Genomic DNA, 22,811 nt, shown 5'->3' on the forward strand with positions numbered 1-22,811 from the left:
CCTGAGTCCTGAAGGTGTTAAGTTGCTTTCCCAAGGTGTCATATGTGGCAGCAGTGGAGGGATGTAGGATCCGGGTCCCCTGTGCCCCGTGCACCCCACTTCTGGACGTTGTCTCTCTAATCCATTCTTGCCTTCTAGTGCTGTTAACAAAGAAAGGCACTTTTCTTGTGAAGATTGTAATGGGAATGTCAGTGGAGGCTTTGACGCTTCAGTGTCTCAGGTAGGCACTTTACTTGAGTTGCTTTCTTTCCTCCGGTTCTCCCTCCTGATATTTGCTGAGCGCCTTCCACAAGCTGGGCATTCTGTTTGGTGGACTTTGTGTGGGATTCAAAAAATGAGGTCGTGTGATCCTTACTCTTAAGGCGCCTGCATTCTTACGGGGGAGCCAAGACATGAATGCAGACAGTGATAAAAATCGAGGCAGGTTAAACTCTTAAATGGGTGTGGTTACCAATTTGGGACAGTGACGTGATTGACTGAAAGATACCAGTAGATTCGGCTAGAGGATGTAAAGCCTCTTCAGGAGCAAAGAGGGCAGAGACTGTTGCCCAAAGCAGGGGTAGCATGAACACAGGTGACGTGCTGGGAGCGCACAGGGTGTATGTGGGGAGTGGCATGTGGTGTAGTCCAGCTGGAGGGCAGGGATGCAGGGGAGCGGGGAGAGGCAGGATTGGAAAGAAAGATAGCTGTATGCTGGGAGGCTCTGAAGGCTAAGCTAAAGAGTTTCACCTTTGCCTGGTGAGAAGTGATACACCTTTGAAGACTGTTGATGAGGGGAGGGTGTTTTCTCATCCATAAAATGTGGGTAATAATTGTATCTATCTTACAGAATGGTTATGAGAATTAAATGAGATTTCTCTTGTAAAGTGCTTACCATAGTAAGCAGAGTGAGCATTCAGTAAATGTTATTACTAGTCTTAAGTCCCTGGAGGGTTTTGATAGAGTCTTGAGGGGTAGATGGATGTGTCACGTGATGAGGGTAGATGAAAGTGTTATAAAGAACTGTTTCCGTTATGAATATGTAACAGGCGTTTGCACCTAACTGTTCCGTGCTGGGGGATTTTATGTGCACTTTGGTTGTGCGTAGCTGTTTCCCAGTGAGCATGGGAGAGAGCGCTACAGCAGAGGGCTGGGACGTCTGAGTGCTGGAGTCAGGCAGACTGTGAGTTCAAATCCTGGTTCCCCTGCTTGTTAGCGGTGGTGCTCGGGCAAGTGGTTTGTCTTATTCTCAGCTTCCTCATTTGTCAGTCGATAATCACAGCACCTGCTGCTCCCAGGGTGAGTCGTGGTAGCTTCATCCCCTTCTGGGCTTAAATAGAGTGGACGCTTTGAATCTTCAGCTTACTTCTCAACAGTGTTACACACAGTTGGACACTCTGTTCTTCTCTTTTAAATTAAAAATTTTGTTGTGAAGTATCTCATTCATATAGAAGAGTTAAAAAAACCTAGATGTGCGCTCCCGGTCATAATAATAAAATGAACATCTGTGTAACCGCCACCCAGATTTGAGAAATGGAACGTTGCCAGGACTTCAGAAGCCTGTGTTGCCTGCTTGGATCACATTCGTCCTCCCTTCCTGATTCTGACCTCCGTGATAATCATCCCCTGCCTCTCTGTGGTCTTAGCATCTCTGTATACAGTCCGGCAACGTGTTATTTAGTTGCCTGCTTTTCAGCTTTATACTTAGAGTCATACATAATACTTTGTCATTTTATGAAATCCCAGAAGATATAGTCTTCAACTTAATTCTTTTGTTCAACATTGTGAGGTTCTTCTGTGCTGTGTGTCCCTCTGGTTTATTTAGTTTCAATGTTGCATATTATTCTGTGCTATGTCTGTACTAGAGGTTAGCCCGTCTAATACCGACTGCTTCCAACTTTGTGATTGTGAACAGTGCTGCCATGAGCGTTCTTCGCCTTCTCCCCTGGTGCACGTGGGTGAGAGCTGCTCCTCGGAGTCCACCTGGAGTGGAATTGTGGGGTCACATCACATGCGTACCCATGACTTTAACAGCTGATGCCAGTTTCTTGCCTTGGTTTCCTGTGTACAACACTCTCGGGGTTGCTCCTTTGCTAGCTCACCTTCCTCTGCCAGCCCTTACGTGTCAAAGTCCCATAACCCTTGCTGTTAGACCCCCTTCTCTTCTTGCTCTGTGCTCTGCCAAGGGGACCTCTGTCACTTTTGTAGGTCAGAGCTCTCTGGAATGCCGCATCCACATAGCCAGGGCGTTCACTGAACACCTACACTTGGATGTCTTACAGGCACCTCAGACCTGACATGTCCAAGTCCACATTGGTGATTTTTACCATCCTCCATCCCCGCCCAACCTGGTCTTTTAGTTTTGTGTATCTCCGTGAATGGTGCCATTCTTCGTCCTATTACCCAAGCCAGAAATTTAGGGGTCATCCTTTCTGATTCCCTTCCCATATTCTATCCATCACCAAATTTTGTCCAGTCTGTCTCCTAAATAGTCTGTCTCCTCTTACCTTTTAAGGCTCCCATCGTCCTAGCTCATGTACTGTCATCTCTTGTCTAGAATAGTTCCTTTGCCTTCAACTAGTCTCTCTGCTTCCAGTTTTAATCATCTTTTGCTTGTTTTTCCAACTGTGGTCAAAAGGGTAAAAACAAAATGAAACAAAAACACGCCTGTTTCACCACTTCCTTTCAGTGACTTCCCACTGTTGTCAGAAGAATGATTTGGCCCCTGCTGACCTCACCAGCCTAACGTCTTGCCCGCCGCCTCCAACTCTGTGCTTCAGCATTACAGGCCTGCTTTCAGCTCCTCAAATGCTCTGTTCCCTCAGCTGTCCCCCGCCCTGTTGCACATGTTGTTCTGTCTGTCTGGAATGCTCTCTTCTCCTCTCCTCAAATGTAACTCCTATTCATCCGCTAGAGCCCAGTTCCCACATTCCTTCTGCAGAGAAACCTTTCCCAACCCTCCAGAGCGGGTCGGGTACTCTCACTGTATGTGCTCCTGACAGGCTGGCTTTTTCTTTGTGACAGCTGTCATTGCACGTGTTTACACATTTGATTAATGTCTATCTCCATTAGCAGATGATAAATCTAATAGGTCTGGGTAAATATTAGTTGAGTAAATGAATGTTGAATGAATGTTTATAAAGTATCTGGCACATATCCTAGCATCTTCACACAGTAAATTCACAATAAGTGGAAACTATTATCATTAGGATCCCTCACGTCTGTATTATTCTTATAGGGTCCTGCCCCGTGTGCTGTTGGCTTTTTGCACTTCTTTCTGAAGTGAGGACTTTTCCTGGCAATTCTAGTAGAATGGGACAGTGGTGGTCATTCACTCTTGATTCATTCCTCATTCAGATACTTGATAAGGAGCATTTTACATGTATTCTCATTTAATTCTCATAATTCTGTAAGGTGGGTGCTTTGATTGTCTCCTTTTTGTAGTTGAGGAAACTGAGGCACAGAAAGCCTAAGAACCTTGCCCAAGGTCGCTGAATTAGAGAGGGGCGGGGCTGGGGTCTGAACCTCCCTGCTTCATTCCAAAGTCCGCTCTCTTAATTGTAAGGCTGTGGAGCCCAGGACAGACTGGTACGGTGAACCCAGTGAGGATGGTATGTGAATAAATGCCCCTAAGCCAAGTGCTGCGGAAGTCCAGAGAGCGGAGAAGGGGAAGTGAGGCACTGGGGAAGGCTCGACGGGGCCCCTTCGGTTAGGACCAGGCCCGGCTGGATGGGTTGGTGTGGGGTTTGCAGACAAGAGGGTGGAGGCACTCCAAGCGGAGGAGCCCCTCAGGTGAGAGAGAAGGTGGAATCCACGAGATGAGAGGAGACTTTAGAGATAATGGAACCTCTCTTGTTTCGGTGCCTCTTAGATTGTTTTGTGCCAGAATAATATCCGTAACCAGGCCCACATGAGCAGAGTGGTCACCCACGAGCTCGTTCACGCGTTTGATCATTGTCGCGCGCACGTCGACTGGTTCACCAACGTCCGACATTTGGCCTGCTCTGAGGTAAGTTTTGTGGTAGAAGATACCTTCTTTCCCCCGGAACACTGTGTGTTTGAACTTTTTATTCAAGTGTGATTTATTTAAATGCATTCTTTTCCTTGTCATAATTCCACATTAGTCTTGAATTTCCGTTTTTACTATTTTAACCATTTTAACTATTGCATACAATTTTTTAGATATAAGAGACATTTTAAGTATCTTTAGGATTGTCTTAAATGTAACCTTTAAATCCTAATTGTAGTGATGACTTTAATTATAACAATAAACTATTTTTCCTATGGAATAAACCATATAATATAAAAAATATAGTTAACATTTACTGAGGGCTGTGTGCCAAACCTGCTCTGTTTGTGGATTTTATGTAACCCTCACAATGGCCCGTTGAGGTGGCCACTGTGATCCCCGTGTTCTATGTGCAAGTGAGGTTGTTTCGATTCCCCGTAGGCAGTAAGTGGCAGAGGCAGGATTACAACCAAGGTTCTTGACTGGTTTGCTGTACTGCCTTCCGTAGGTAAAGCTTCTTGCCTTCCCTGGAGTAAAACATTTAGTCTCAAAAAACACAGCATAGAAAGCTATTCATTACTAAGCATTTTGGATTGCTCTCCAAAGTGCACATGTATATCCTCCTAGAGAGACATTTGTATTTCATACTTGCATTTCATTGATTCAAGAGTACAGTGTCCTGAGAAGTTAAAAAAACTAATATAAATTCCAGGCTTATACTTGATAACTTAAGATTATTTTCTCTTTCCCTTGAAATTAATAAACAGCCCCACTGCATCTAATTATGACTCATTATTTGTAGAGAAGACTGAAACCTGACTTTTTAAATATTTATCTCTCTTGGGTGTTAGGAGAATTAATGCCGGTTAGCTAGTTAAAGTGTGTTAAGTCCTTCGAGCTCCTCAGAGGAACGCAGCCATGTTATTATAGAAGTAACAAGAAATAGGCCATTCTGATTGCAGTGAATGAGCAAAAACGTGGCCGGGTTGGCTGTAGAATCTGTGTGAGTAATTCCACGACATTTCAACAATTAAAGCTGCTCTTTTTTTTTTAACATTTTTTTATTGAGTTATAATCATTTTACAATGTTGTATCAAATTCCAGTGTAGAGCACAATTTTTCAGTTATACATTAACATACATATATTCATTGTCACATGTTTTTGTGCTGTGAGCTACCACAGAATCTTGTATATATTTCCCTGTGCTATATAGTATAATCTTGTTTATCTATTCTACATAGGCCTGTCAGTATCTACAAATTTTGAACTCCCAGTCTATCCCTTCCCACCCCCTGCCCCTTGGCAACCATAGGTTTGTATTCTATGTCTATGAGTGTTTCTATTTTGTATTTATGTTCTTTTTTTTTTTTAGATTCCACATATGAGTGATCTCATATGGTATTTCTCTTTCTGGCTTACTTCACTTAGAATGACATTCTCCAGGAACATCCATGTTGCTGCAAATGGCATCATGATGTCATTTTTTGTGGCTGAATAGTATTCCATCGTATAAATATACCACCTCTTCTTTATCCAGTCACCTGTTGATGGACATTTAGGCTGTTTCCATGTCTTGGCTATTGTAAATAGTGCTGCTATGAACATTGGGGTGTAGGTGTCATTTTGAAGTAGGGTTCCTTCTGGATATATGCCCAGGAGTGGGATTTCTGGGTCCTATGGTAGGTCTATTCCTAATCTTTTGAGGAATCTCCATCCTGTTTTCCACAGTGGCTTTCCTTGCTTCCCTCTCCCACTCTTAGTGATTTAGATGTCTTCTTTTACAATTCTGTGTTTATTCTATTTGGAATTCATGGCAGTTATCTCCTTTCCAGTTATGAGTTTCTCATTTTTGTAGCATCTTGGTTCTTTTCTATTTAGAAACATTTCTTTTAGCATGGGTTTAGTGTTGCTAAACTCTTTCAGTTTTTGCTTGTCTCTGTGAAGTTCTTTATCTTTCCTTCTATTCTGAAGGATACCCTTGCTGGATAGAGTATCCTAGGCTGCATCTTTTTTTCATTCAGGACTTTGAATATATCTTGCCACTCCCTTCTGGCCTGTAGTGTTTGTGTCGAGAAATCAGCTGAGAGCCTTATGAGGGTTCTCTTGTAACTCAGAATTTGTTTTTCTCTTGCTGCCTTCAGGATCATTTCTTTATCCTTGACTCTGGCCATCTGGATTATGGTGTGTCTTGGTGTGGGTCTGTTTGGGTTCTTCCTGTTTGGGACCCTCTGAGCCTCCTGTACTAGGATATCTGATTCCTTCTTTAACTTTGGGAAGTTTGCTGTCACGATTTTTTCAAATACCTTTTCAATCCCCTTTGTTCTTTCTTCCCCTTCTGGGACCCCTGTTATGTGTAGATGGGCATGCTTTATATTATCCCATAGGTCTCTTATATTGTTTTCATTTGTTTTTCTTTCAGCTGTTCTGATTGGGTGCTTTCTGTTGTCCTGTCTTCTAGGTCACTTATTCATTCCTCTGAATTATCTAGTCTGCTTTGCACAGCCTTTAGTTCAGCTCTCATCTCAGCCAATGTGTTTACTAATTCTGCTTGGTTCTTCTTTATAGCTTCTATTTAATTTTGACATATTTTATACTCTAAAGACTATTTCTTTTAGTTCCTTCAGTACTTTGATCACTCCTTTTTTTGAAATCTTGATCTAGTGGGCCATCAATGTCTATTTCCTTGCTTGTGCTTTCAGGGGATTTCTCTTGATCCTTTAATTAGGAGTAGTTCCTCTTCTTCTTCATCTTGCTCATATCTCTCTGGCACTGTGGCCGGTGGGCGGGTGGGTCACTCCCCCTCCCGATGCTGCAGTCAGATGCTGCACTCTGCCCAGCACCGTGGTAAGGTGCTGTGTTCCTGCCAGGAAGGTGGGTGGCTGCCCGCCCTCTCCTGGAGCCTGTCGCTCCGCTGCTCTGTGCAGCTGCCCGCTCTGCCTTGGGTCAGTGCTCTGTAGGCAGGCTTGGGGAAGACCGCGGAACAGCCCTGCCCCAGCTCTGTGCCAAATCTCAGCTCCTTGTTTGCCTTGGCGGCACAAGTTCTCTGAGGTGCCAGAGCAGAAAGATCCTATCTGCCTCGGGCTGTAAACAAGTCTCAGTCCTGCCTAGGAGGTTGCGGAGCCCCCAGTGCGGATTCAGGTCTCGGACCCGCCCCTGCCTGGGCATTGCACACAGGAGGAGATGGCGGCTGTGGCTGCGCCCGCCTCTCTTCTCACATGAAGCTCCAGTAACAGCGTCACGGATCTGAGGACACAAAGGCTGTGGTGCTCCTCCCCCCAGGGCACACTAGCCATGTTGCTTTGCTTTTTTCACAATTTATGGGAGACCGTGGTTGTTCTGCTCTGTATCTCCTCCCAACCATGGCACGCAGCCCCCTGCAGTCCCCCGGGGCCACCTCAGTGCAGCCACCCCAGTCCTCCGCCTGGCTCAGGCAGCCTGTCCCGGCCCCCAGCTGCTGGCTTGCGTCTCGGGCTGGGTGTCGTGGGGACCCTTTGTGCCCATTTAACTTAGTTCTGTTGGTCAAGGGGTGCTCGGAGCAGATCTGAGCCTTGGAGGCTCCCCCTCTGTCCTGTTGGCCTCTCCATTGGAGAAGGGAGACCCAGCGAATCAGCACTATTCCTCCTTTGCCACTCCCTCCCCGCGGGACTGGTCCCACACTGTTTTGTTTTTTCTTCATCCTTTTTTTCTTTTCTCCTACCAGATTTTTGGCATCTTTGCCTTTTGAAGAGGGCGATGTTCTGTCAGAGTTTGGTAGGTGCTCTGGTTGGCTGAGTGGGTCTATAGATGTGAGTTTTGGTGTATTTGTGGGAGAGGGTGAGCTACAAGCATCCTTCTACTCCACCATCTTGCTTCTCTCTATTCCTAGTCTTTTGAGGAATCTCCATAGTGTTTTCCACAGTGGCTGCACCAAACTGCATTCCCACCAGCAGTGTAGGAGAGTTCCCTTTTCTCCACAGCCTCTCCAGCATTTGTCATTTGTGGACTTTTGAATGATGGCCATTCTGACTGGTGTTGGTGATATCTCATTGTAGTTTTGATTTGCATTTCTCTGATAATTAGTGATATTGAGCATTTTTTCATGTGCCTTTTGATCGTTTGTATTTCTTCCTTGGAGAATTGCTTGTTTAGGTCTTCTGCCCATTTTTGGATTGGGTTGTTTGTTTTTTTCTTATTAAGTTGTATGAGCTGCTTATATATTCTGGAGATCAAGCCTTTGTCGGTTTCATTTGGAAAAATTTTCTCTCATTCCATAGATTGTTGTTTTGTTTTACTTATGGTTTCCTTTGCTGTGCAGAAGCTTGTAAGTTTCATTAGGTCCCATTTGTTTATTCTTGCTTTTATTTCTATTGCTTGGGTAGACTGCCTTAGGAGAACATTTTTGAGATGTATGTCAGATAATGTTTTGTCTATGTTTTCTTCTAGGAGGTTTATTGTCTCTTGTCTTATGTTTAAGTCTTTGATCCATTTTGAGTTGATTTTTGTATATGGTGTAAGGGAGTGTTCTAGCTTCATTGCTTTACATGCTGCTGTCCAGTTTTCCCAACACCATTAGCTGAAGAGACTGTCTTTATTCCATTGTATATTCTTGCCTCCTTTGTTGAAGATGAGTTGACCAAAAGTTTGTGGGTTCATTTCTGGGCTCTCTGTTGTGTTCCTTTGGTCTATATGTCTGTTTTTGTACCAATACCATGCTGTCTTGATGACTGTAGCTCTGTAGTATTGTCTGAAGTCTGGGAGAGTTATTCCTCCAGCCTCTTTCTTTTTCTTCAGTAATGCTTTGGCAATTCTAGGTCTTTTGTGGTTCCATATAAATTTTATTATGATTTGTTCTAGTTCTGTGAAATATGTCCTGGGTAATTTGATAGGGATTGCATTAAATCTGTAGATTGCCTTGGGCAGTGTGACCATTTAAACAATATTGATTCTTCCACTCCAGAAGCATGGGATAGCTTTCCATTTTTTTAAGTCTTCTTTAATTTCCTTAATGAGTGTTTTTTAGTTTTCTGTGTAAAAGCCTTTCACCTCCTTGGTTAGATTTATTCCTAGGTATTTTATTACTTTGGGTGCTATTTTAAAGGGGATTGTTTCTTTACTTTCTTTTCCTGTTGATTTCATCGTTAGTGTAAAGAAATGCAACTGATTTTTAAACATAGTTCTTGTAACCTGCTTCCTTGCTGAATTCTTTGATCAGCTCTAGTAGTTTTTGTGTGGACCTTTTAGGGTTTTCTATATATAGTATCATGTCATCTGCATATAGTGACACTTTTACCTCTTCTTTTCCAATTTGAATACCTTTTATTTCCCTTTCTTGCCTGATTGCTGTGGCTAGGACTTCCAAGACTATGTTGAATAGGAGTGGTGATAGTTAAAGCTGCTTTTTATCTTAAAGATATAGCAAATTAGAAAATATGGCCTAACTTCAGGCTGTCGTGTTCATAGCATGACCCGTTTGGAATGTTCTTGCTGCTTTGCACCACTTAATTTTTCATAGGCCAATCAGGCCCTGGCGGAAGGTCACAGAGTTACACAGGCTTAAGGGAAGGTCCAAGACAGTTTCAGTGACTTGGGCCAGGAGGCCTGGGAGGTTCATGTGCTTAAAAAGTGTCTTAGATACTGATATATTCAGGTTTTGGTGGGGAGGTGAGGGGTGGTAATTGAGCTTATTTATTTATTTGTAATAGAGGTACTGGGGATTGAACCCAGGACCTCATGCATGCTAAGCACACACTCTACCACTGAGCTATACCTTCCCCACTGCCGTATTCAGTTTTACGCCCATATTGAAACTCAATTTGTAGATCTTTGGAAGAGTACTTTGCTGAAGTCCTCTTGGTAATTTCTAGAAGTGCTTGTATCGTATAGAGAGCACAGTCTTTGACTCAGAGGTCCAGCTGAGGTTCCAGAGGTAAGGCTCCAGCGTAAAGGTCTGAAAATTCCTTTTGGTAGGTGATTGCCACTTGTGTGTTTGATGTTGTCTAGCATAGCTTGTCGATATCTGCTCTTTTTTTTTTTTAACTTAGGAACTACTTAAGGCAGTAGAGTTAAAAATTTAAGTCTTACAGATACTGTGCTCTCAGAAGAACATGCCAATTTTTTATTCTTCTACAATTAAACAAGTGCTTATTTTCTTTTTGTTTGCCTTCTGTCTTTGTGGTAGGTCCGAGCTGCTAACCTCAGTGGAGACTGCTCACTTGTCAATGAAATATTCAGGTTACATTTTGGATTAAAACAACATCACCAGGTAAAACGTAGCACCTGAAATCATTTCCCCTCAAGAGTGCTATGAGTAGAAATAACAAATAGAGAAATGAGAAGTACATTTAGTACTCGAAATTTGACAAAACTGCTTCTATGAAAAGAATACAAAATGTATACCACTTAAGCCAAGTAGATGAAGTTCAGTTCCACCGTCAAATTGTAGGCGAGGCCATGGCCCCATGACTGAGTGAGAGGGTTTTATAGTGACGAGAGCGTGGGCTCGCTCTTGGGACACTTCTGGGTGGGGCAGATGAAGGACAGAAGTGAAGTCACAGCTGGTGTAACTTTTATCCCAGCAGACCTGGGCTTACACATGAAACCAGCATGTGACGTGACGGCAGAGCTTTGGGTCGGCGCAGACTTGATGATAATGAGCTGAGCTGAGAGACATATTGTAAACAACACAGAACAGAAACAAAAGCAAACTAGAGGCAAGATAATCCTGCTAGAAAGCTTTTAAGGTCCACGATCGATGGACGGGGGAGAGGGGGTTTAGAACGGATGGACTGATAGAGAACGTGGGCGGTCCTGCCCGCAGCAGCCCAGGGGCTCTGTGTTCACACGCAGGCGAGAGGCCGGTCGGAGGCTGTCTATGGCCAGAGGAGGCTGTCTATGGCCAGAGGTTGCCGGGCCAGTTTGTGAGCTGCATGGGCCTCAGGAGAGCAGGTGCAGCCAGATGCAAAAAGGACAGGCTTGGAACAACAGCAGGGAGGCCCTGGGTCCTCTAGAGGCGAGAGGAACTCAGCTCTGGGGAGGAAGGCCGACAGTCACAGCGAACCATTGGGAGAAACTGTGAGCTTAGTGAATGGGATCTGGAAGGCAAACCTGGGCCTGGGAGGGGCGGCTACTCAGACTGGGCTGTGAGGCCTTCAGGCTGTGCCAAGTCAGCAGAGTGTCACTGGCTTGTCTTGTGCCGCGTGTCTTCTGTGCTTCGAGTCCCTGCTCATCTGTAAATTCAGCTTGGGTGGCGTTTGAATGGGCTGTGTGTTCTGGCTATCAGCGGGCAGGGTGGAAGTAGCGTGCCCATCAGCACATCCCAGAGAAGAGGTGAGGCAGGTAAAGCATGAGGTCCGAGGCGCAGAGTCTGAAAGAGAAGTCTGTGCTCCTTACATTGGATAGAGCAGCAGAAAACAAAGAGAACTAGCGCTGGACGGAGCGTCTGTGGAGGCGACGGGAGCCGGTGCGGGGAGAAGAGGCCCTGGGTTTGTGCAGCATGTACCCAAGAAATGCAAACGTCAGTTACAGTGACTCATTGTAAAATTGCACACTTTTAGCAGAAATGTATTTCATCTGGAAATAAGTTAATCTGAATTGTGACCTACTCTTGTGCCTCCTGACCTTGGAGGCTCAGCAGGCAGACAGATCTTTACTACCGTGTTACTGCCTGGAGGGGAGACCTTTCTTCTCTCTGGCAGTTGCTGTCATGGCTCTAGACAGTTCTTCTTCTTATTCCTCTAAACCTGGGGTTTATTTTTTAAATTGGCATTTGATGTCAGGCTGAGAAGCACTGATTTATAGTCCTATATTCATGAATGTGCTGATCAGGCTGGAGTAAAACTGGGCACATACAGAGAAAACTCAGTGATGGACAGGGTGCACAGCCATCAGAATCCATGTTTGGTGGTTTTTCAGGAACGGGTTGAAGGCCATTTTGATTTTTAGTTTGGGCCTGTGGAGAAGGAAACGGATTTAAAGCTCTTCAAGAATTAGAATGGCCAACCTTACATTTCTTAAAATACTAGAATACTGAGAAATTCTAGTCTATCACTATGTAGCATTAAGTAAATTATTTTCCTAGGTAGAGAATTAAATACCCATGCAAAGAACAATCAGGACGAAAAAAGTTGTTTGATTTTCTTTTTTTCCCTGAAAAATGAGGACAGCTTCAAATTTTGTATGTATATATGTGTGGTTTCCTGTTCCCCTCCCAGGAAAAGCTACCTAGCATTGGTCAGCGCAGAGTTAGGGGAGAGAGGCACAGAGTAAAGTGTATTTCAGATTTATTGAAAGTAAAAAGAATTCAACCAGAACTTTATTTATAGACTTAAAAAAATAGTTTTGTAAATTTGGAGCTATTGTTTGGCAGGCAGCATCTAGAACTTCCGAGAATGACGTCCGCTTATATTATTGGGAAAGATGAGGAGAGGGAGGAGGGCATCCTTACACATAAATACTTTCAGGTTGAGCTGAACATGCTCCATAATTTAATGTTGCTTCTTTCGAATGACAGAAATTAGTGAAACAATGTGAGAGGAAATTAATTTTGACTGTGGTTTAGACATTATATACAATGTTATATTTCATGATTAAGTTTTTTATAAAATTAAAGCCACACACTCCTCTTTCTCCTTAGACCTGTGTGCGAGACAGAGCCATTCTTTCTATTCTAGCTGTTCGGAACATCAGCAAAGAAGTCGCTCAGAAGGCTGTTGATGAAGTTTTTGAGTCTTGTTTCAATGACCATGAACCTTTCGGAAGGATCCCACATAACAAGACGTATGCAAGACACGCTCACAGAGACTTTCAGAACCGGGATCGGTACTACGCAAACATATGACGACAACGACGTGTTGTATCACGGAGCTGCAGCGATCATGAGGAAGGTACGGCTCCCCCGTGGACAAACGTGTAAAACGTGAACGGTCAGTTGAATCCTGAGGAGACACAGAAGATGCTGACGACAGCACATGATCAGAAAAGTAACTGTGCTGAAAAATGAAACCGCCTTGAACTCCAAGGCAAAAATTGTACCTTTGTAGTTAACCATTTGGTAAATAAGGCAAATAAATTGCATTTCAGTATTTTCTACAATGTACTTGTTTTTTATTTGTGTTTTATTTTTTATTATCGTGATTTGTTTTTATTACATATGGTTCTTTTAAAGTTTGATTCTGAAACCTGTGAAGTGCACCCTCTGTACGATGTCAGGGTGACCACTGTTTACCTTACACGTAAAGACAGATGGACCGATCTCACGAGAGGGCATTTATTGAAATGTTGTGGTTGACCTGCAACATTATGTTAGTTCCTGTCATACCACATCATTTCTCCCCTCCCTCCCCCACCTCCCCTCTGGAAACCACCTGTTCTCTGTATTTATGACTCTGTTTTGATGTTTGTTCATTTGGTTTTTAGATTACACATATAAGTGAAGTCATACAGTGTTTGTCTTTCTCCGTCTGACTTATTTCTCTGAGCTGACAGTCCTACCACCAGTGCACAAGGGTTCCTTTTCTCCACATCCTTGCCAACACTAGTCATTTGTTGTTTTTTGAATGATAGCCACTCTGACAGGTGCGAGATGATGTCTCGTGGCTTTGATTTGCATTTCTGTGATGATCAGTGATGTTGAGCATTCTTCACGTACTTGTTGTCCATTTGTATGTCTTCTTTGTGATTTGGGTTACATGCATGTATCTTGCCAAAGTGGTACAGTCAATATTTATGCATCTCAATATATATAAAACCTATCTTAAAAATAATTGAATGGTGGGTGGCGAGTGGATGGAGGTATAGATTAAACAAGATGGCAGAGTGTTGATAACTGTTAAAACGGATGGATGGATACAAGGATGTTCATTGTACTACTCTGTACTTTGTAAATGTTTGAAATTTTTCACAATCATTTTTTTTTAAACTGAGGGAAATGAGGTAAAGATTAATATGCACTGAAATCTAAATGATATAATCTTGTTTTTATGAGGACTGGTATAACCACACATTCTTTGCTAGGCAGAAAATTGAGTGCTAAACAATTAGAAAGTTATTGTTTTGTTCATATCTGCCCTTGGGAAAGAGAAGGAAGGGCAGACTGAAGAACGAAGCAGTATAATCTTGGTCTGCTGCAATCAGACCATGCTATTTCAACTATTCAACTTCCTCTTCTCAAGGGGATAGAGATATCCAGCCAAGATATTACCAAACCTAGTTATTTGTTAATTAAACTCACTTCAGAGCAATACCCTGAGTGCATAATTAATTAAATGTTAATTTATGTTGATGATAATATCGCACTTGAATTTTGAAACTTTTTCTGAATTTAAAATATTTGAGAACCAAGAGCTAAGCATTTCTGCTAATAACCTGCATTTTTTCACATTATTTTCTTCCTTCTTTCTCTTCCCAGCTGATTTTTACCTCCAACTATTCTAACGCTAGTGTTAGAGTTCCCAAGAGCAGAATTTGGTTCTACAGAAATTACCAGGGATACTATTTATTCAACAGGTACCAAGGCCAAGTTGAAAAAATTAATCATGTGACATCCTAAGTGGCAAGTGGCAGCTTCTCTGAGTACTAACTGTATTCATACGGTCTCACATCCAAGGTGGTAAAGTAAGGGGGAAAAAAAATCAAACTGGGTCAAGTAAACTCCCCTAACATAATGCTTCTTTTTCTGAAAATTAGTAAGTTACAGAGTCCCAGAGCAAAGGCCAAAGATGTACGTATGTACCTTCCAAATCTGGATCTTCAGGGTCAAAGCCAGTCATATCTGGAGGGCCAGGCTGGCCACGGGAGTGGCCCTTATTACAGTCACGTGGCTGGACTCGGCTCGCTTAGGGAACCACAGGTCCCTCTCATTCTCCCAACCACTGCGTGAGGCGGAGAACCAATCTGAGGGAAAAAGTAGACTGCATTAACTCAATACGTATTTATTAAGCACATACTATCTGTCACGTACTGATGCGGTCACTAGGGATACTGAAATGACCATCAAGCACTGGAGCTTTATTGTGGCTATAATTGCACCAAAGAGGAAGAAGGGCGGGTGATTTGGGGACATGTAATTTCACACCCAACCTAGAGGAAGTGACATTTAAACTGAGGCTTGAGTATGAGGAGGAGTCAGCAAGTCAAGGGGGGTAGAGAAGGAGGCTTCCAGACAAGAGGAGACCCTTTGTGTGAAGGCCTTAGAAGGGAGCGGGGACAGTGTGGAACAATGTACCTGGTTCCCAAGGAAACTGGTACCCAATTCCCAGGGAGAGGAGGAGCTCTGTGGCTGAGTGTCAAATGAAAAAGGGAAACAGTGGGAAAGAATACAATAGTCTGTAATTGATTTGGAGAAAACTGGAGACATCTGGGAAAAATTAAGCTGAATCCCTAACTCATTTCTATACCAAAGTTAATCTCAGAGATATAAAAGATGTTAATAGAAAAAGCCGTAAAAGTACCAGTGCATGGGAGAATTTTTAAAAATAATCTTAGAATGGGATAGCCTAAAGTAACATGAAAATTACAAAATCATAAAAGATGATATTGATACACCTAACAGCATTTTTAATCTTCAAAAGTTAAATAAAAGATAACTTTTCAACACTGTATCATGAAAGACGATGTTATTCATAATGAAGTGATGACTTTTTTACATCTGTATAAAAAATAAAAGAAAAATGAGCAAATAATGTGAACAGAAAATACAAATAGGTGCCTTTGAAAGCCTGACTTGTGACCTTGCTCATAATACGAAGTGTGTAAACTATGACTTACTGTTTTCACCTGAGAATTTTACAGAGGTCAAAAATGTGTTATACGTCAAACTAGAGAGCTTCTGCCAGCAAAGGGAGCCATTAACAAAGTGAAAGGCAACCTAGCGAAGGGGAGAAAATATCTGAAAATCGTGCATCTGATAAGGGGTTAATATCCAAAATATACCAAGAACTCATACAACTCAACAGCAAAAAAACCTGCCAAACAACCTGATTAAAAAAGTGGGAGGAGGATCTGAAAAGACATTCTTCCAAAAAAGACATAGGGATGGCAAACAGCTACATGAAAAGGTGCTCAGCATCACTAATCACCAGGGAAATGCAAATCAAATCCACAGAGAAATTACCACCTCACACCTGTTAGAATGACTATTACAAAAAAGACAAGAATAGTGTTGGTGAGTGTGGAGAAAAAGGAAACGTGGTGCACCATTGGTGGGAATGGAAATTGCTGCAGTCACTTTGGAAAACAGTATGGAGGTTCTTTCAAAAATTAAAAATAGAACTACCATATGAGCCAGAAATTCCATTTCTGGGCATTTATCTGAAGAAATGAGAGCTGAAAACATCACTGACCATACCTGTGCTCCAAGCAGGCCCTGCAACTTTGAAGGCGGTGGGTGGGGGAGACTGGTTGTCCAGTGAAACTGGAGGCACCATTTGTAATGCCTCTGCCTTCCCTACTGAATCCTGCAGAAGACCTTATAAAGGCACTGTCAAAGGCAAAATATAAGTGCTTGAGGAAGAAATATTTTAATACCAATTCTCATGACTAATCCTGGAGAGATTTAAAGGCAACACTGTATGCACTGCTTTCTACAGCATATCCCCCTAGAACATTGTTTGAAGGCATTAGAAGATGAGGGTGGCTGTTTCCATATTAAAGTGTTACTGTGCGAGTCAAATGGATGGTTTTCAAACCTGAAGGATCAAATAGTTTCATTTAATTGTATTCTCCAAATTGATTTCTAAACCAGCAGAATTATTTGCAGTGTTTAAGAAGTCATTATGCTCCACCCAAGAGAGGTAAATGGGTCACCTTGGGATTTGCAGCTGGTTTTCCTTTGACAATACGGTGGGAACCAAGTCATGTGTCCTAAAGAGACTTTCTCAGCAAGGTTCACCAAACCTGTCTTGATTAATTTTTCAAAAGCACATGAGGAGCTTTACCAATTACTTTCAAGGGTTGATTTGATCAGCTTCACACGGTTGTACAATCTGCATATTGCTTTAAGCTCCAACAGGCTAAAATGGTTAAAAAAGGTCTGATGGAAGTGAACTATGAACTAAATTCTAATATGATATAAACTTGTATGCTTTAAATTACTGCATATTTGCGATGCTGCATATAAAATGAGCTAATCAAATTCTCATACTATTTCTGCAAAAGTAGCCTGGGAGCAAATACTAACTCCTTTTTGCCAGTAAGAGATACTGTGACAGAAAACAGGAAGATGACTAAAGATGATGCAGTAACCCAATGTGGAACTATTAAGGTAAGTTTTTCTCTCACCTTCCCTCCCTCCTTCATTTCTAGGGCAGTTACCATTACAGTAATGTGGTTGTAAGTTATCTGCATTTTCAGTTCACACAGGCATTTCTGTAATTCCTTATTGAAACAACTTGCCTTTTCTTTTGTGGCCTTTCTTAAAATCTTGCTCCTCAAAGTGTGGTCCTTGGCCAGGCAGCAACTACATCAGCTGGAAACTAGAAAGTCCAGATTCTACTAAATCAATCTGCATTGATTCGCATGCAAATCAAAGGTAATAAACACCCTCTGAAGCGACTTGATGGCCCTAGGAGAAGTGGTTTGCCACCGTGGCTGCATATTAAAATTGCCTGGGCTGCTTTGAAACCATATGGTTCCTAGGGATCCCAGCCTCTGATTTAATTGGTCTGCAGGCAAGGCCCAGGTATCCTTGAGTTTTAAAGCTTCCACAGGTGTTTCTGCTCTGCAGGCTTGAGATTCCCTGCCTTAGAATCATGTTGCATCTAGGTGCCCTTATTTTCAAATTTCCTATTCTGAAGACAAAGCAAAACAAAACATTTTATATGTTTTATATAGTATTTTTTCTTGCTACATAAAAGAAGACTAAGAATTCAGGATTTCTCTCATTCAGTCCATTCATTAGTTAAATAACTTTTTTTTTTTAAAGAACAAATGTTTTCAATCTCATGCCTAGCTGACCCTGCTAATTCAGTCTTTTGCTTTAAGCTTTGATATGTTGAAACCTGTTCAGTGTCTCAGAAAATGTGAGGGAGGAAATAAAAGACAGAGAGATGTTTTGCTTTTATTATTATGGTACGATAAGCACTGAATATCACAAGAGAAAACAATTTCAATTATAAAATTCAGAGCACACATGAAAATAGGTAAGGTCTCCAGATAAGATACAGGCAACCCAATTAAATTTGAATTTCAGTTAAACAATTAATTCTTTTTTACTCAATAATTTAGTGTTTTTTAGTATGTGTCATGCAGGTACATGGAACATATTTTTATTTGTAAAATTTGGCAGCCCTAAGCAATAGGCCACATAAAATGAGGTAAAAATTATACCTGTAATTAATAAAAATTGAAACCTATATGATAGGCCACCAGGGTGCAAGTTACAGAGCAATACATATACTCCATGTGTTACAGCTTAATAGGAAATCTGTTTTTGACCAAGACACATCTTGAGGTGGGGATTGAAATGTTGAGATAATAATTTTAAATAATTCTATGCATTGTGATTCTATAATAAGTACCATTCTGCTAATACTTTTTACTAATCTGTGTAAAACTTTGAACCAAAATTGAACACGTCTTAAAGAAAAAGCAGTACTGAACAATCTGAGCTGTTGGAAAAATCTAGCCAGCAGAGGGCGCCAGTGTATCACAGATGAATTTCAAGTCACAAAAGGCTCATTTTTGCAATGCTTTGTGTTACTTCCATTTTATTTAAATATTTATTTTGGTTACTTTGCCGTGCAGTGTTGCTAACACAGATTAGAAACTAAATGCAGTTCTGGTGCACCGTTCAGACTTCCATTGCCCTAAATAATGTATTTCTTTAGGCCAAGATCCTTGCAATTTGAAGCACTTGTCCTTAGTTTAGGCTTGAACGCTCGTGTCCCTGCAAGTGTGTGTGATTGTGTGAGTGATCATGGTTCTAATTAACCAAGGCAATGGCGGTTGGGGTTTATCAGGTGAAGGACGTGAGGATCTCAGTTTGAAGTGGGAAATGGCCAGCCTGACTAGCCAGAATTCCCTGAACCAGAGAATGAGTCACATGCTGCAATTCTGTCCTCACATGTACACACCTCAAAGGTGTGTTGAGGTCTAGTTAAATTCAGGCGAATTTCATCACCACCGCCCCCTATCCGCCCTCCCCCCGCCCCCGCCCCCAAGTACTGTCTATGGAGGCAGAGACGGCGCATATATTCTGTGCCTGCTTTGTGCTAGGCTTGACGTATTGTAGATTTGATTTCATTTCATTCTCATGACAGCCCTGTGCAGTGGGTGTTACCATCATCTGTTAACAGATTACAAAACAACAACAGCCAAGCCTGACAGAAAGGATGTGTTTCCATGGACACTCCTCTTGCATACAATGGGTACTCATTTAACATTTGTCTAATGTAGCATTTCTCAAACTTCGTTCTGAAAGTCACTGGTGCCCTTAAAGGTTTCTTAAGTTTTCCTTTTTAAACAATTTTGGAAAATGTCGTAAACTTTAACCCTCTCTCAGAGTTTCACAATGCACAAAAATGGTACAAAGTTTTAAAAGAAATTCTGTGGCAAAAAAATATCTTTAACTTTGTACAACTCAAGTTTTGCAATCTTAATTGAACTAAGAAGGCTTTCCTCTCCCTCCATTTTTAATAGAACAATCACCAATATTGCAAGACAGGTACATTTTTGTGGAACATGTTTTGAGAAGCATGGGTCTAAGGAATAAATATATGGACTATTACTCGTGGTAAGAATTAACGGGAGTTGGTTCATTATCATCATCATCACCATTATCATCACCATCATCATCATCATCATCAAAAAACATGTATTCAGCCCCTTCTGTTTGTAGGGCATTCAGTTAGGACCCAGAGATACTACACAGACCCTGTTATGGAGGACTTTGTTTAGACGAGGAGGCAAAAATGCCTTTAGTTTGGGAATGTAGTTTGAATTCCTGTGACCATATTTCTCCAAATTTTAGAGTAGGACAGTGTTAGGAAAACAGAGTTTCCAATGATTTCTTAATGTGGCATTCTGTTTTGTTCCCCAAGTGAACAATTACCATTCTCTTCCATTAATTTAGTATGGCTCAGATGTTTGGAGCATGAGACATTTAAACCTTTGATTATGAGTAAATCCGGGCAGAAGTCATTAAGAACCATGCATCTTTGACACACCCTGGGAAAACAGATGCTCTCCTTTTCACATGCAAGTGCACACACACGCACACACTCAATTTAATCTCCTCAGTGCATCACATCTTCATGTTATTTGTTAGAGGAACAAAAGCCAACGAAGGATGTAGATACCGACATCAGGGGACTGGCCAAAGGGCTTGGAGTTTAAAGAACAACAGCAAAAGAAAATCAGGTGTTTTAAAATAATTTTGATGGCTGGCAAGTTGTCAGCAACCCAGAGATCTCTAGCCTTTCTTCTCCAGAGGTGTGGTATTTCACACCATTCTGGCACCTTTTCTCGAAGACTCTTTTAAGGCCTCATCAGGCAATGTGGCACCCTACCAACAGGGAAGAAATCCATTCATGGCTGTGCCAGTCACAGGGGAGTTGGCAATGAAATATTCGGCTGTGATTACACCTGCAAAGGGAAATGGGAAAATGAGGAAAAATTATCCAGATAATTCTGTCTTGAAATACGTTTTCCTAAGGACTTCAGAAGCCTATAACAACAAAAATGATTTTCCCTCTTGGATCACCTTATTTCAGCCAGTGCCATCACATCCCCCAGATGTCCCTTGGAAGAAGGCTCCGTGTGGAAGGGTTCCAGGTGGATGGCCAGGCTTTTGGAAGTGTCATGACTTGCATGTCCACTGAATCAAGTTCACCTTCTTGGAGAGAATGGACACGAGGTTTTATCTTTGCCTCCACATGTCTTAGCAGCCTTCTTACCCTGTTAAACCACCGGGCCTATTTATTCAGGTCACAAATCACTGAGCAGTGTAGAAATAATAGGCTACTGATGGCAAATCGTGTTTTTCCACATCATGACTACAAATAAGTTACCTGAGACAACTTGGAGAAGCCAACCTCAGTATTACAGTTTAAACTCAAATCCAATGAAAGGAAGTCATTTTTTCACATAATGCAGTCACGATTGAGAATGATTATTTTCTCTTTACATTGATACCCTGTAATCCTTAATTCCCCTTATGAGATTTGCTTTAATATCTAAAAATAATGGACATTCCTGAAAACGGAGGTGGCACTTGCTATGGCACTACAAGCTCATCAGGGACTGCAGAGAATGTCCTCATGGGCATTTTTCATATGATATCCGAAGTGTCTCATAACATTACTTTGGGTGGTTTCCTAGAGGAAGGAGACATATCTGATGGTATAAATGGGTTAATTCCTGCCTTGGTCTGAACTGGCACCATTAGCAGGCTTTCTGCCTTGGTATCTCTTTGTTTCATGCCAGTACACTGTGGGGTTCTGGAAGAAACAGGCCAATTCATCATTTAAACTGTGTTTCCTACATTGAGAAATTGAGAATGCAAAACAAAAGGAGTTGAGCCTGAGAGGCACTAGTTGCAGTCTCTGCCAGCACCACTCTCCCTGTCCCAGACCTGATGTACACTTGTTAGGGGAACTTGTTTATAACAGAGATCAATGTTTTTTAACCTCTGTGACTCCAACTGTGACATGAAATCATCACTTAACCAAACCCTTTCAGTTAACCCCAAATCTCTCTTTGATACTTTTATTCATTTCTTTAACAAATATCTATTTGGGCCAGGCATCATTCTGGGTACTCAGATACTGTGAAAATGTTGGATGAAGTCCTAATTTTCTTAAAGCTTACTCTCCAGTGGGAATAAGGACAATAATCAAATTAACACAGAATCTATAGAGAAAATAAAATAGGATGAATGTAGTTGAGAGTGATGGGTGAGGAATGAGAAAAAGCCTCTTTAAGGATATGGAATCAGCTAGGGAGGGAGAAGAGCATCCCAAGCATTGGAAACAGCAAGGGCAAAGGGCCTGAGGCAGCAGCAAATTTGGCAAGTTCAAGGCTCTGGAAGGACCCCTTGTAGCCAGAGCCTAGCGAGCAAGGGAGGGAGAAAGCAAGACAGGGAGGGAGAGGCAGGCGGGGACTGGGCTATGAGGTTCTCGTAAGGCCTGCTGAGGAGTTTGGATTTTATTCTACGTGTAGTCAGAAGAATAGTTAAGAAAACAATTCTGGGAGGTCACTGACCACGACTTGTGCGAGGTGCATGTGCTGCGGCTGCGCGAGGACCGCGTGCACCACGCTGGGCCGAGCCATGCGCTGCGTGAGCTGGTGCGGCGCCTGCGCGGACCTGGCGGGCGAGACAGCTCCACGGCGCCTGCGCGGACCTGCCGGGCGAGACGGGCTCCACGGCGCCTGCGCGGACCTGGCGGGCCAGACGGGCTCCGCGGCGCCTGCGCGGACCTGGGGGGACAGACGGGCACCGCGGCGTCCGGGCCGCGCTGCCGGACCAGTCCCGCGCTGTCGGCTCAGGGCCCGCGCGCGGGTAGCGGAAGCTCTGCCACTTCGTCTCGGCCTCGTCCTCGCCGCCGCCGCCCGACCGCCGGGCTCCCGGAGCTGCGCGTGGCGCCGCACCTCCCGGTCGCCGTGGCTTTCGTGGACGAGGGCCACGTGCGCGGGGGCCCGGACGCGGCCGCCGACCCCGCCTTCCTCGTCACGCGCAGCTTGGGGGGTTGGTCACCTGGAGTGACCCGTCCGAGATCAAGCGGCACGTCCTGGAGGGCAGTGAGGAGCCTGGTGACTTCAGTGTGGAAGCCTGGCGGGTCTTCCCTCGCCAGGACTGCAGTTGGTAGACGGGGCGGCTGAGACCTGAAGCCGGAGACTCTGTGGAGGCGC

General features: G+C 42.9%; 1 protein-coding gene across 2 annotated transcripts in view; it reads left to right on the forward strand.

Moving 5' to 3' along the window:
- Positions 1–13,058, forward strand: part of LOC102526535 (mitochondrial inner membrane protease ATP23 homolog) — a 272,864-nt gene extending 259,806 nt beyond the window's left edge. Inside the window, exons 4-7 of one of the 2 annotated variants that reach the window (XM_072972686.1) lie at positions 139–220; positions 3,851–3,988; positions 10,147–10,230; positions 12,638–13,058. In XM_072972686.1, coding sequence (XP_072828787.1) covers positions 139–220; positions 3,851–3,988; positions 10,147–10,230; positions 12,638–12,886 — 553 coding nt within the window. In that variant the 3' untranslated portion in view covers positions 12,887–13,058. Of the gene's footprint in view, positions 1–138; positions 221–3,850; positions 3,989–10,146; positions 10,231–12,600 lie in introns of both variants that reach the window. The other variant, XM_072972685.1, reaches the window with a different exon arrangement.
- Positions 13,059–22,811: the final 9,753 nt, after the last annotated feature.

This window comes from Vicugna pacos, chromosome 12 (genome assembly GCF_048564905.1).
Source record: "Vicugna pacos chromosome 12, VicPac4, whole genome shotgun sequence".
In the NCBI taxonomy this organism is placed as follows: domain Eukaryota; kingdom Metazoa; phylum Chordata; class Mammalia; order Artiodactyla; family Camelidae; genus Vicugna; species Vicugna pacos.